General features: G+C 44.0%; 1 protein-coding gene across 4 annotated transcripts in view; it reads right to left on the bottom strand.

The window, feature by feature from the left end:
- Window positions 1-14,061, bottom strand: part of Chst15 (carbohydrate sulfotransferase 15) — an 82,890-nt gene that overhangs the window by 15,540 nt on the left and 53,289 nt on the right. For all 4 annotated transcript variants that reach the window (XM_063244894.1, XM_003479619.5, XM_013143591.2 and 1 more), the window contains exon 5: window positions 11,211-11,367. In XM_063244894.1, the coding sequence (XP_063100964.1) occupies window positions 11,211-11,367 (157 nt within the window). The remainder of the gene's footprint in view (window positions 1-11,210; window positions 11,368-14,061) is intronic.

Below are 14,061 nucleotides of genomic sequence, written 5' to 3' on the forward strand. Positions count from 1 at the left end.
CAACGACAAGAACAGCTGAGTACATATCAAGAAGCCAGTGTGACAAATTTCGCTTGGAGATTAAACACTGCACATCATCCCCTCCAGAGCCAGGAAGCAATGCTCAAAGTAAGGAGCAGAGTGTCCCCAAAGTGAACTGCAGCCATTCTCAGCAACAAGGGCCTGAGCTCCTCTGATGATAACAGCCAAGATCACAGCAGGGGAGCCAGTGTGACAAGCTACTCCATGAGAACCAATAACTCCAAACAACAATACTTAGGAGAACCCACAATGCTACTCTTCCTCTGCAGGTCTTTTTTATGCTGGCAACAGTCATCAGGTGGGCCAGCCACACTCAGCCCCTCACTGAATCAGTTCAGCTTGTGTTTTAAGTTGACCACCAGTTACCAGTCCACTACAATGTCCTCTGTGTTATTCACCAATTGCTGGTGCCCTAACATCAGCTGTGCTACTTTTCTTCTTCAAAGAACATGCACCAAGACTAAAACATGGCTGTCACTGTAGGCCACTCATAAAAGGACATAAAGGCTGACTGATAAATGCCTGTCGGATTTGCCCAGACCCTGGCATGTGGCTCAGCTACATGAACTGAGGGTTCCCACACAACAGTGTGTCTGATAGATGTCCCTCCCAGCTCACGTATTTCCTCTCAGTCCTAGCAACAGTATGGCCCAAGCCAACTATGTCAATGGAAATTCACTGATGCTTCTGAGACTATTGATGAAGTCTACATTTAACAAGCTCAAGCCTAGGCTGGGGATTTAACTCAGTGGCGTAAATGCCTGCCTGGCAAGTGCAAGGTCATGAGTTTGATCCCTGGTACCACAAAAAAAAAAAAAAAAAAAAAGGCTCAAGCTCAGCGTCGTTACTAAGGATACTCACAGAACCATCCAAACCATTCACTGGAACTAGATTTCTAACAGATAAATTCCTTTTCAAAAACCCATCACACTGAGATTTCTTCCCCTCATAGTATAACATTTCTTTTGAACACTTGGCTCATAAACAGAACAAAAGTACTGAAACCTGGATTGATTTTAGATACAAAATAATTTCATAATAAAGAGCAAAATAGAAGATAACCATAAAGTAGGGAGAAATTCAAGTAATTCCCCAAATTATTTATTCTGTTGTTTCAAAAATATATTTGAAACAGCATATTTCAAATATATTTGAAACAATATATTTTAAGATATATGCTAACTGGTTTCATTTATACTAGTAGTTTCTTTTTGTTCACTAAAAAGAAAATTCAGTCCTTTGTTTCTCCTTTGCAAGAGAAGTGTTTTTTTTATTTTGTTTTGTTTTGTTTTGTTTTTTTGTCTATGACTTATACTCTGAGTAACATTTTGGTCATTTTTTTAAGACTATTGCTATTGCCTAATTATTTTGTTATAAAATTTTATTTTATTTTTTCATAAAAGAGTAATTATTATATTTTCCTTATTAATGTCTACTTGTATTGCAATAAAATAAAAAATGTTAAAATAACATCATTGAAAGTCTACTAATTCCACACAGTTCCTCAGAAGTAATCTCAGGGGGAAAACTAGGACATGCCCAGTGTTCTGATCAGGCAAAAGCCCCCCCCCACCCCCCTGAGACTGTGGATTTCCACCCATCTGCAGTGCACTGAGGTGAACACACAACCCACTCCTGTGAGTCACAACCCACTTCTATGAGCCTTCTGTGTTAGATGCCAAATGGTGAGGAGGCAGATGTGCTTGTCCTTGGATTAGCAAAGACTCAGCAGGAATCATACCTCTTCGGCCCACCCAAAGTACTGACCAGTGGGTAGAAGGCTCAGGAAGAAAGATGATCTGAAAGACTGGTTTTGTAAAAGGGAAAAAATTCTCAAGTCAGGGAAGTGACCCCAGTTACTAGAACAGCCTTGGCTGAAGGGAAAGGAGGGTTCCGGGGCAGGGTGAGAGCTAGGGGACCTGACACTCCCCAGTCCTGAATTTCAGAGCTGCCCAGCCCCCTCCTACTGAACCACCTCATTTTCTTACTCCAAACCATCCTGAACAGATGGGTGTTACATTTGGCCAGGATTGTTTCCAACAGCAATTCCAAATATAAGCCCAGATACATTCCAGGCCTTCTGTGCTTGGGTTATTTTAGAAGGCTGCTGGTGGAGCCCTACACACTGGGGTAGTTCAGCCCCCTTCCTGTGGCATGCAGGGGTCCTGGGTCCTTGAAATGGGCAATGGATTAGATGTGTTTTGGGGATGAGGGAGGATCTTTCTGCAAGTGACTTCTTCTCTTCCATGAGCACAAAGGAGTGGCCTGCAGTGAGCTCCAAGGCCCCACCACATAAAATCCAGTTGGGTACCCAAGGGCACTGTTGAATTGACTCAGTGACATTTAAAGGGCACCACTCTGAGCCAGTGGGAGTGGGTATGAATGCAGATCATCATACAGATGGCTATTAAAGCAGGAGCAAGGGACTGGGTGGGTTGTGGTTCAGTGGTAGATCCTAGCCTAGCATGTGTAAGTCCCTGAGTCCCACCCCAACACTGCACAAAATTAATTAATTAATTAATTAGAACAAACCAAAACAAAGCAGGAACAGTTACTAGTCTGTGGCCAGCAACTTGCAAGCACCCTCCTGGCTTGAAGCCTGCAATCCTGTCAGACTGATGTGGCTATTGGCAATTACTAAGGAGCTGATCCCAAACCCTAGGCTGAACACTGCACACATGTTCGGGCTTTTCTTTACCATCCCCATGTGAGACACTCATCCCCATCGCATGGGAGACACTGACGCTTAAAGTGGTTCGGGAGCTCCCTCACGGTGACTCAGAAACAAACCCAGTCTCCTGGACCCCAAAGCCCAGTGATCTCACAGGACATGGTCCCTTCCCCCATATTTTAGGAAGGGAAACAAATCAATGGCTGACTGCACTGTAGGGTTATGTGAGCCAGTGGTGGGTTTTTGTTTGTTTTGATGTTTCTGTTACTTTAGGTACATGGTGATTTGGAAGCACAAGCCAGTTTGTTTCAGAGCAACTTAAAAAGTCACAGAAGACTGATAAACAATTATAACAGGTAACACAGCAGCAAACAAACATTAGGGATGAAACGAGGGACCTCACTGCCAAGAGCCAGAAAAGCAAATGTGTTTAGGGAGCATCATGTTGGACATGTAGAAAAATGACAGCAATAATAAATGGGTGTTGAAGGAATTATCATACACAGCACACAGTGTGTGATCTTTTTATCACTTGGGTAGCTTGAGCGCCTAAGTAATGATTTTCTTTTTCACTGGCCTCCCCTGAATGAAGGAAATCTCCAAGTTCTAGTTCCAAGATCATTGGTTTGGTAAAACCTCTCTCTGTAATTTATTCTTCCTTCTTTTAAAGTATTTCTGTTCATAATAGTTTCAAATTAAGAGATAATACACAGCATAAAATTCACCCCTCTCCAGTGAACATTCCAGCAGTTTTCAGGGTATTCACAGAGTTGTGCTGCCATTCCAAAACATTTTTATCACCCTGGCAAATGTCTGTTGGTTTTAACAGGCCAGTTCCCAGACAGGCACACATCGAAAGCTACTAAGGTTCAGCTAGAAGACACACAGAAGTACAAGCTTCAGTCTCAGGTTCAACTCAGAATAGTGCAGCCCTGACCTGGGACATTTCCTCCAGTTACTGCTCCAGGCACTGGACTTCTCAGTCACACTCTGAGAAAGGACCTACAGCAGACGCTGGAGCAGTGGATGGCTTGGTACACTGACCCTTGCCTACTAGTGCACCATAGCTCTGATGGTCTCCTTCCTGTGCTCCTGGAAGGCCTGCCCACCAACTTCTCAGTGACACACACGTAAATGACCACATTTCCTTACCTAAAAGCCCTCAAGAGGTGGACATACTCATGACCTCCAACTCACCCCTACTGCCATCTCATAGTTGTGCAGCAATATGAAGGTCATATAAATGAAAGCCAGACCTCATTATTCTCCATTTGCCAGCATCCAAATTTAAAACACTGATCAATAATTTCCCAATCTCTGATATGGCACCATCAATAATGATTACATAGCTTTTTCCTATAAAGAAAAACAGACTATTCCACATAACTATGAATGAATGCTTTTGTCCCCTGAATCACAAGATGAGTGTTTCATTGCAAGGCATGGTGAGGCAGGATGAGGCAAGGCAGCCAGCCTACTTGGAAAACTGTCTAAGGGCGCCTTAAATTAAACACACAGGTGACACTGATAGAGACTTGTTTTCTACTAGATAATGGCTTCCATTTGGGCCTAAAGCATGTGTAGACAGATGTAAAACTTCCTATTCAGTGGAGGCATTTGGGCAGGGGCATCTTGTTTTCCCTCCGTGAGACCTAAGGCTCCTTAAACAGAACCCAGTCGGGTTCTGAGCCCATCTCTGTTTCTTCCAGTGCAAACAACTGGGGGGTTGGGCTCTCAGCCAGTGATTAGAAAATGAATGTCCAAGCAAATGAATGTCAGAGCAGCAACATCCATCCTTGGTATCTCTGACCCTGTGTGGTTTGCAAGCACCTCTCACAACTAACCAGTGATTCTGATGGCAGAAATCTGTACAGGGAGAAAACTGAGATTAACCCTGGCTACCAAGCCAGGCCTGTCCTGGGCAAGGAACTCTTACTGCAGACCAATGTAGCACACGCTGCCACCCCTTACTTTGACACAGCCAACCTCCATGAATAGCTACAGATCTCTGGGTACAAGTCTCTGAACTCTCCCAGCTGCTTGTCCTCAATTCCCAGATCCTGACCTGAAGGAACACCTCTCTTTCAGCTTTGTACCCCTGTGAATAGAGAAACATGGCCCTCTTCACCATGGTGTGCCTCCGCACCCCACATGGAGCCAGCTTTTCCAAAGTCCCTCTAGGAATGCAGAAGACTGTCAATGGCTTTACAAATGCATTCCCAAAAAGAAACAGAGTTGAACACATGGGAGTTTTCAGCCTGATGGCTTTTCTCCCACCAAGAGGAAGACACAGTCCCTTACCAGGTGGCTACTACTGAATGGACAACAGAGAGCCCCTCACAAAGGCCCAGATGTCCTGGCAGCCTGGCTGCTACAGAATCTCCTTCACTGCTCTGTAGGGTGAAGCCAACCCCCTAGGCACTCAGTGCTGGACAGTTCAGTCCTAATAAAGAGAACTCAGCCACTTTGAGGGCCATGGGAAGGTATGCAATGACACCCACACAGGAGGCTTCTGAGAAGCAAATTGCCTGAATTCACCAGGAAATGATCAGGCAGCTTAAATAAAAACTGTGGTGCACCTTCCTCAGACCATTCTGTCTTTCTTAATCCTCCAGTCTTACAGCCAAGGAGAGAGAGAGGTGAAGGAGGGACAGGGGAAGGCTTAGAGTCAATTGCGGCCCTTGTCACTGGCTTTGTACAGCAGCAGCCTTCCTCCCGCCATCTCCTAACCCTGGGGAGGCTCTCCTAGATTCCCTTGGAGATAGTTTGCATTACTAGTGAATCCCTCAGTAGTGGGGAACAGCCTGCTTTTCAGCCCTTGTGCAATCTGCTATGGAGAATGGACCAGAGCCAGGCATTCTCCGCAGGGACACGTCTGCAGCCTTTGCTCTGTGCTTTTAGATCTGCACAGGCAGAACTACTGTGAGAAAGGCTTTCAGTATAGGATGTGCAGCAACAGAACACCAACCCAAGTCAAAGGTCTATGGCAATCCCAAGATCCGTTTAGGTAACTCCATTGTACTGCTTCTTACCCTGTTATCCTCAGATGCAAATGAAGTGGATCTGGCAAGTCTAGACTCAAGCACCAGAGGCTAGGGTACACACTGCTCCCATAACTTTGCAGAAATGGAGCATAATCCTGCTGAGGGCTCCATAATCCAGGTGTCTCAGGAACTGCCCATGGCTGAAAAGACCTGCCTCACCCAGGGAAAGCCTCCCCAAGAATCCAAACCCAATGGGAGAAGCTTTTCCCAGGGACAACTCTGAAAATCATCCCAGCCCCAGAGCTCCCATGGGTAAGCTTTGGTCCAACTCCTTTGGTGTGCCACACTTCTCTCTGCCTATCCCACCTCCAAAACCACTCACAGTGATTTTCCCAAAAGTATTTCCTAAAAGCCCCCTGCACATAAATGGTGGTCACAGAGTAGGTACACCAGGAATGAACCAATATCTGGATAAAATGCTTGGCTTCAGTCAGACCCATACTGGAATCCCAGCCTGGCCACCCACCAACTGTGCAACTCTGGCTAGGTGACTTAACTCCACTGAAGTCACATGCCTCACCTATGCACACATCATGACAGCTCTCCCACCCACTGGCAAAGCTCAAACAAGGAAAAAAGAGCTTGTCATAGAGCTGGGCTGGGGTTAGGAGCCCACATCAGGACACTGATTTCACTGAGCCTCATCCCTAAGCCTCCAATAGACACAGGTCCTATGAGGGCAGATCCTCTGTACACAATGCCTCAAAACATCAAAACTGCTAGATAGATATTTAGTGAGTGATCAGTTTTGTTATCATTAGCTACTTACTATACTGATATCTAACTATGACAATAGCTAAAAGTATGTAATATGTGTTCATCACAATTTAAAAACATTACTACATATATGAAGTCATTTAATTCTCACCATCATTAAGGCAGGACTACTCCCCGACCTTGCTAAGGAAATGAGACACCGAGGTTAGGTTACTTACCCGCAGCCAGCTGGTTCCTAACACAGCCTGACGGGGCACTGCAGTTGTCTCTGCCATCACAACCCTGGTACGCTTCCCCACAGGAACTCAGTGGCAGAAGCTGCCCCTCACCCACATGCCCACCACATACTCTGCAGCAAGAGGAAGATCAATGAAACCCGGATTCCTGTCCAAATGTTCAGCCCCATCATTACTCTGTGTCCTCACAAGCAACTGCATACAAATGGATGCATTTCATTAAAAGCCTCCTTCCCTTCCTAATCTTCATAAGTAGATTAATTATTTAACCAGTCCAAGAGGGTGTTTAAAAAACCAGTTTATATAAGCAGATAAAGTAAACCCTTTCCTGGGCTCTAAGGCTCAAGGGATTTGGGTCAAAATTAAGTTCTACTTTCTGACTAAGTTCAGTTCTCCATCCCTATAGACCCATTGTCATGAAATGTGAAAACCAAGGTTCCTGCAGAGGTTATTTTGGGCACGGCACTAAGACTATATGCAAAATAAAACCAGATGGTGCATGACGCCTCTCAAAATATCCCTTGAATGGAAGGAGAGTACACTGATGTCAGAGGGACAGCACCTTCCAGCCATTTTTCATATTGAACAAGGCTCTAACTGCCCAGCTAGTTCACAAATAAAGATGGGCAGGAGAAGAATGTGAGATGCTTCCAAAAAGAACTGTCTTTATTATTTAAGAGTGAGATTAAATGACGAAAAATTCTGCTCATCATTGGTGGCTTCTTTTTAATTAGGTGGGCCACGTTAGCCTGGGAATGCATTCCTTTATTTCTAAATTGTCGCAGTCTCTTAAAGAGAGAAACTTGGACCAAGAATTCTTGGCTGGTTTTTTTGCCATATGAACCATTCCACCCATTTCTTTCCATTAATTCTGTTTTCCTATAGTGGAAAAAAAATGGACTCACTGTTTACATCTTTCCCTGGAAATATGAAAGTGATTTGGATTGGCTTCCAATTCTAACATTTGCAAACCTTCTACCCTTTGATCAATTATAGAAATAAAAGCTAAATGTGCCTATAAAACTAAAAATATTCCATCCTTCAACTGGCACTGAACAGCTCAAGGAATCTCCCACTTGCAAAAGGGTAAAGATTACAGAGTAACTGAAATAGGCTAAAGGCTCAGGAGCCAGTTAGACGAATGGGGACTTGGTCACAGAGTATCTGTTTTTTAACAGTGACTTAAACAAACAGAATTTATCATCTGTTCTGGCTGGGATGGAAGGAGCCAACTACTTCAGATAGGCCATGAGTCATGGGTGGAAAAAGGAGAAATTCCTATTGTTGCATATATTTATAAATGTTTAGGAAGTAACAAAACAGCTGCTGCTGTAACTCATAGAGAAAATATATGCATAAACATGTACCCCTGCTGCCACTGGAGCTGGCATCAAGCTGGAAGTTATTCTTCTCTGGGCTGCAAGGCCAGGCACCAATTTTCTGAACATCAGCTGGAAAATTCAGAGACTCCAGCCCCCAGGTAACTGTGGCCTTCAGAGTGACCTTGAAGTAGGGAAACCACTAAGAGGTACCCAAGCTGCTGACCCTCAGAGATTGGGATATATATTGCTATTGTTCTAAGATGCTCCTTTTAGAGTTACTTGTTACTCAGCAACAGATAACTGATCCGCAGATTACTGAGTGTCCTGAAGTCTGCTGCTGCCCTGGATCTTGTTGCCTGATCCTTAGCACTGTAACACTTGTCAGGACAAATCCAAAGCCTATTTCTCTGCTCCCAGAGGGCAGGCAGTGACTGGGCTACCTTTGTCACTTACCATCCAAATACTCAGCATCCCACATAGTACCTAGCATGTGGCCAGGGCCCAATAAACGTTAGAACTGATGAACTATTTCTGTTAAGCTAAGGACCAGAGAGGAAAGAAATCTTCCTCTTATTTATTCTTTAAGAAATAAGGAAAACACAGCAACGCTTGGGAGAACACAGCTATGGAAGTGAGTCTCCTGCAAGATGACAGACGTATGGCTTGGTAAAGGAAGCAAGGTGGGCGAGTCCTGCACCTGGCCGAGCATCTGAACCTGACCCGCACTCATATCTTCCCCATGCAAAGGCTCACTGTCATAGTGCTTGTGCCCTCAGAATCAGAGCCAGACTTCAGGAAGCGAAGGACACACTCAGGGAGCCTGGCCCCATGCTCCAGTGGAAAAACACTGGAGTCTTTGCTCTGTGCTCACTGTCCCTCTGCTCAGGAAGCTTCTTCCTCAGGGCTCACCTTCCTTGCTTTGTGGCAAACTCTTACTTCTCCTTGAAAATGCAGCCAGGCATTGGCTCCTGCAGCTCAGGAGCTAACCATGGCCCTTCCAGCAGCCCCAAACAACTGGGAGCTCCATCTCTCCAGGGCAAAAAAGGGCTATACACACAGAAGCACATAAAAGGCAAACTGGCTCTTACTCTGACCAGGGAGCTACCAAGCCTGGCTCTTTTCACTCTATCTAGTCCCTGAAGTTGAACGCAGGCTGACTTTCCTCAGAACTGGAAACCAAGAAGTGACAAGAAGACCTGAGCAGAAAGTACAAGCAATGTTCCATCCTGTGAACTTGGACCACCACAGGGTAGTAACAGGGAGCAAAGCAGCTGTGAAAACACCTCAGCGGGTGGCAAGGGAAGGTTTCCTTGATGGCCCATCCCCTCCATCCATGGTTACGAAACCTTGTCTACACAGAGCACCCATGGCTTTAGGTCAGCTCCTCTGGGCCCAAAGAATCCAGCCCACTCTGGGAGGAATGGACTATAGGACATGGCTGCTCAGTCTCCAGGGCTCCTGGGGCTTGGAGACATAGACAGCCAAAGAAACCACACATAGCAGCTGCCCAAAGCCATGGCCCCAAGTGAGCTGCTGTGTGCCCAGGGAGGGACAGTATAGCTTTCCTCTGACCAGTCACACTCAGAGGAGACAGATCTGTTCTGAGAAATCCACAGAAACAAACAGGTCAACACAAGTGTGAACTTTCAAGCAAGCTCTTTGGAGCAACAAATCTAAACAAAGCAAGAGGCAAGACTGCATATTCACCAGCTGTGCTCACACACGCACACATATACACACTACACTGCACAGAACGGAAGTCTGGAAGAAAATATAACAAAATACAAATAGTATTTATCTGAGTGGAAGATTATAGGTGTTTTTGAAAACAGTGTTCCTTTATAATTTTTCAGTGTATTTTCCAACATCTCTATAACAAACTAACTATTATAACTGAGGCCAGACAGATATGCTATATCAGAGGAAAGAGTCAGGGGTATGGCTATCCTAATGCTAGTCATAAACTGTCATTCATCATAGGTACATAACAGGGATATAGTCTTTCATCGTTCAGGAAACCAGAAGTCTGAAATCCTAGTGTGGGTACATTTAGCATGTGGGTACATTTTGGGGAGAGACTCTACTCCATGCTTGTCTCTTAGTTCCTCCTGGTTGCCAAAAATCCTTGGCATGCTTTGGCTTGTGGCCACATTACTCCAGTCTGTTCACATGGCATTCTCTCTGTATTTTAAAGTAGGACAGTACTTGAGTATATCTGCAAAGATCCAATAATCAAATAAGGTCATAGTCACATATACGGATTAGGACTTCAGCATATATTTTACAGAAAGGAGGATGTAATTCAACTCATACTAAAACATTGAATCCAAAGAAACACAAGACAAGTATCTCTGCTTAAATATCTGACAGGATCTCCCAGTTTGAAAGTACTAGAGTTGGACTTCTTTGGCTCTACAAAGAAGAAATGGGACTAAAGTATAAAAATTCCCAAAAGACAGGCTTGCTCTCAAAATAAGAAAAACTGAGCTATCCTTGCCTACACTGGTCATCTTGGGTGGGAAATCCTGTCTCAGAAGATGCTGGACAGACTGGAGGCCCACATGTGTCTGATACGGTAGTATTTTAGCGAGCACCGGACTAAGTAATATTAAGAGTCTGGCAGTTTTCTGTGATCCATACAGGCATCACCAGTGGTTTCCACATTGCCCTGAGCTGGCCAGGCTGTCTCCCAACTATCTGTTCAGTATTACACTAGCTTCGCCCCATTCGGACTGGTCAGATCTTAAAGGCAAAGCAGTAGTGTCTGGCTTATTTCTTCTTTTTGGTCTCAAGGAAAGCTGAAGCAAGCACATTCACAACTGAAGAGGCAAAAGGTATCAGCCAAGTCAGGAGACATGGAATTCTGGGAGTTAGACAATAGGAAAAGCCCCACATCCCCGATCTTGAGAATGATCCGAAGCCCTGACAGCCCCAGGAACCTTCCCACATTCCCAGGTCAAAGATGCCAGAGGCCACAACCCACAGATTAGTGTCAGAATTGCTAAGGAGATTTGTTTAAAGGGAGGGAAGACTGTCCCCAGAATAATATTTACATTAGAAATAGCAGTGATAGTGCAAGTTAGGCCTGTTTATCTTTTTTTTTTAATAGAGGCAAAATCTTGTTTGTGATGGGAAGGAAACACTGGTCTCCAAAGCACCTTTTCTTTTCACCCCAACCACAAACAGAAGACTCACTCACCTCTCTACAGGGTCCCTGAGCATGACAATCAGCTTGGCATCTGGCTGAAAGGCGTGGATGAAGTCCTGGGTCAGGAAAGGCGGCTCTCCATCTGTGCTGTTGTCATAGAAGAAACTCCATGCATTGTTATCCCACATGGTGGAAGCGCTGGCTTCCCCTGGAAATAGAAATTCCCGCAAATGAGCAGCTGCTAGGCTGTAGAGTGCAGGCTCCCATTGTGTGTTGGAGGCCAAGCCCAGCTCCCATTCTTCCTCCTAAATATCCATGACAGGCAAGCCCATAGCCATCCCTGGCAGATGGACTCAAGGGCAAACAGAACTGGTGCTCACCCCTGCAGCAGTGACCCTACTCCTACTCTATCTGAAAACCCAGGAGTCCATGAAACACTGAATGCCTCCTCCTGAGCTTCTTTATTCAGGGTGAACAAAAACACAGCCCTTGAAGCCCTTCAGTTTCACAACATTTAATTTTGCTGGTAGCTCATAGCTGTGCAGTATTTTAAAGGCCCACTACGAATATGCTAGATGATTTCCTTCTAAAAGAATCACTAGGAAACCAGAAGCAATCTTAGTCTACCATTCCTGGAACACTAATAGTCATGGAGTACATTCTAGGTCTAACGAGAAGGATGCTCTGCTAGAAGCACAGGGTCTCAGCCTCAAGGTCTGTCTCCTACACGACTATCGGTCCACTATCCTGCTGTGTGAACAGATCCCAGCCCCTGTTTTATCACAGTTCAGGAGGCTGAAGGATGAGAATGTGAAGCCTACCTTGGAGGGCAGTGGTGAGGTTGAGACAGAGGCATTTCCACTGCATAGACTCTTTAAAACTGAACTAAACTCCATGATTCGTTTAGGACTGTTTTCAGAGATTTAGGAAGAAAAGCAAATCAGTCAGTCAGTGATATAATTTCTGGATACCATGCGTAGTGCTACACAATAATCTGCAAGGCACTTATTCTGGGAAAATCTGAATTAAAAGATTAAGTCTCTTTGGTCACTGATAGGCACATTATAATCACACAAGAAGGTAGCAAAGCCCCATTTCTTCTGTTGGATATGTAATAATGTCAGATGAACATTTCTGTTCTGGCCTTTCTTCTTTTCTTATTTTTTAAAAGAGATAATACTCTAGGATACAAGATAGACAAGTCAATCAGAAGTCTTTTGAAAAGTCTACTCGCAATGAGTAAAGGAATATAAAAGACAAGTGAAGTATCTAAAACTACATTAGCACAAATTCTGTCAGATCTCAAAAAGAAACTGGTTCTAAACTACAGAACCATGCATCCATTTCCCCAGGAGGCTGTCTGTCCATCTGTTCATCTCATCATTCATCTATCCAGAAGACAGGCAAGTGATGTCTAATCTATGCCCTGCATCGTGCTTCAACTGGGGACAGAAGAGGGAAACTAGACAGACAGACATGGACCCTCCCTCATCAGACCTCACAATCTATGGTAAAGACAGACAATTCAAAAGCTATCAGCTACCATGTAAAGTTGCCAAGAAGACACAGGGCATGATGCCATGTGCAAAGATGCAGGGACTTACTAAGATGCCAAAAGTCCCAGCCCTTTGGAGTCTCGCCTCTTAAGTCTTGAGGCTCCTGTATTCTCACTGCTAGACTGACAGAGGCCCGCTCTGATGCACAGGCCCCAGGCAAGAGAACTTCCTGCCTCTGACAAGGATACTGGAAGGGAGAACAAAAGCAAAACCAGATCATGTTCCAGGGCAAAGAGAAGATTAGAACTGATCTGATCTAACTCTTCCATTTTACAGACATGTTGACCGAGTTCAAGGACAAAAGTCTGACTTGTCACATGGCACAGAGCTGACTACGACACACACAAGCCAGACGTCAGTTTTCCATTTACCACTCTACCCTTCCTATCACACCATGAGACTACCGTTAAGCACACCAAACCCTCCTTGAAGTAAAAATCACTGTGGTATTTTTATTTCTTGTTCTTTTTATAATCTAGCAGTAACTAAAATCAGAAAACTAAATGAAAGCTTTCCTTTTCCATTCATTATCTAAGTCTCTGTTTTCTGTTCCTAAGATGAATAGTTTTTAGCTCTTTCATAAAACCTGAGATATTCCCAGAAGGACGTTATGGGACTCACAGGGAAATATTAATCAGATTTATCATCTGGGGTGTTCAGACCCTTAAATTTGTGAGAAAGAAAAACTAATACCCAGTTTTTACTGAAGACACAGGGTACCATCTCACTGTCTCCCAATGACTTAACTTTTGAGTTTAAAAACAAAAGAGGAATCGGTGCAGACTTAGGCACATATGCCTCTCCTTAGCCATAAGCATCACAAGAAAACATCCTTGTTCAAGTGGCTGCCTACAATTTATCCTGCTAAGAGATTCACTTAATTTGAAGAATCAAAATATAACGCATTGAGAAAAATAAAAAATAGATCCCAGCCTCAGGTAGCCAATTTAAGCAAAATGAATGATTAAATTTCTCATTCAGAAACTATCAGTGGATAAATCCCTTATCCCAAGCTGAATTCACTACAAAGTTATATTGGATGAACAAGTCACCGTATGATGACTACAGCTAATAATGTCATGTCATATAGTTGAAATCTACTAAGAAAGCAGGTTTCAGGTGTTGCTATCATCAAAGGAAGAGGAGTGAGTAGGATCTAAGAGGCAAGTGTGTTAACCTGTTGGCTATAGTAATCATTTCACTGTGTACATCAAAACATTATGTGTACACCTAAATATATACAATAAAAATAAATGTAAAAAGAATGAGTATATATTTTAATAAAACATTTTTGTAAATTTCTAAAACAAGTGATAAATCAAAAAAGTCATTTTGAATGCTCAACG

The sequence above is a fragment of the Cavia porcellus genome, unplaced genomic scaffold (genome assembly GCF_034190915.1).
Source record: "Cavia porcellus strain 051 isolate PalLab524CR breed Dunkin Hartley unplaced genomic scaffold, mCavPor4.1 scaffold_2, whole genome shotgun sequence".
In the NCBI taxonomy this organism is placed as follows: Eukaryota; Metazoa; Chordata; class Mammalia; order Rodentia; family Caviidae; genus Cavia; species Cavia porcellus.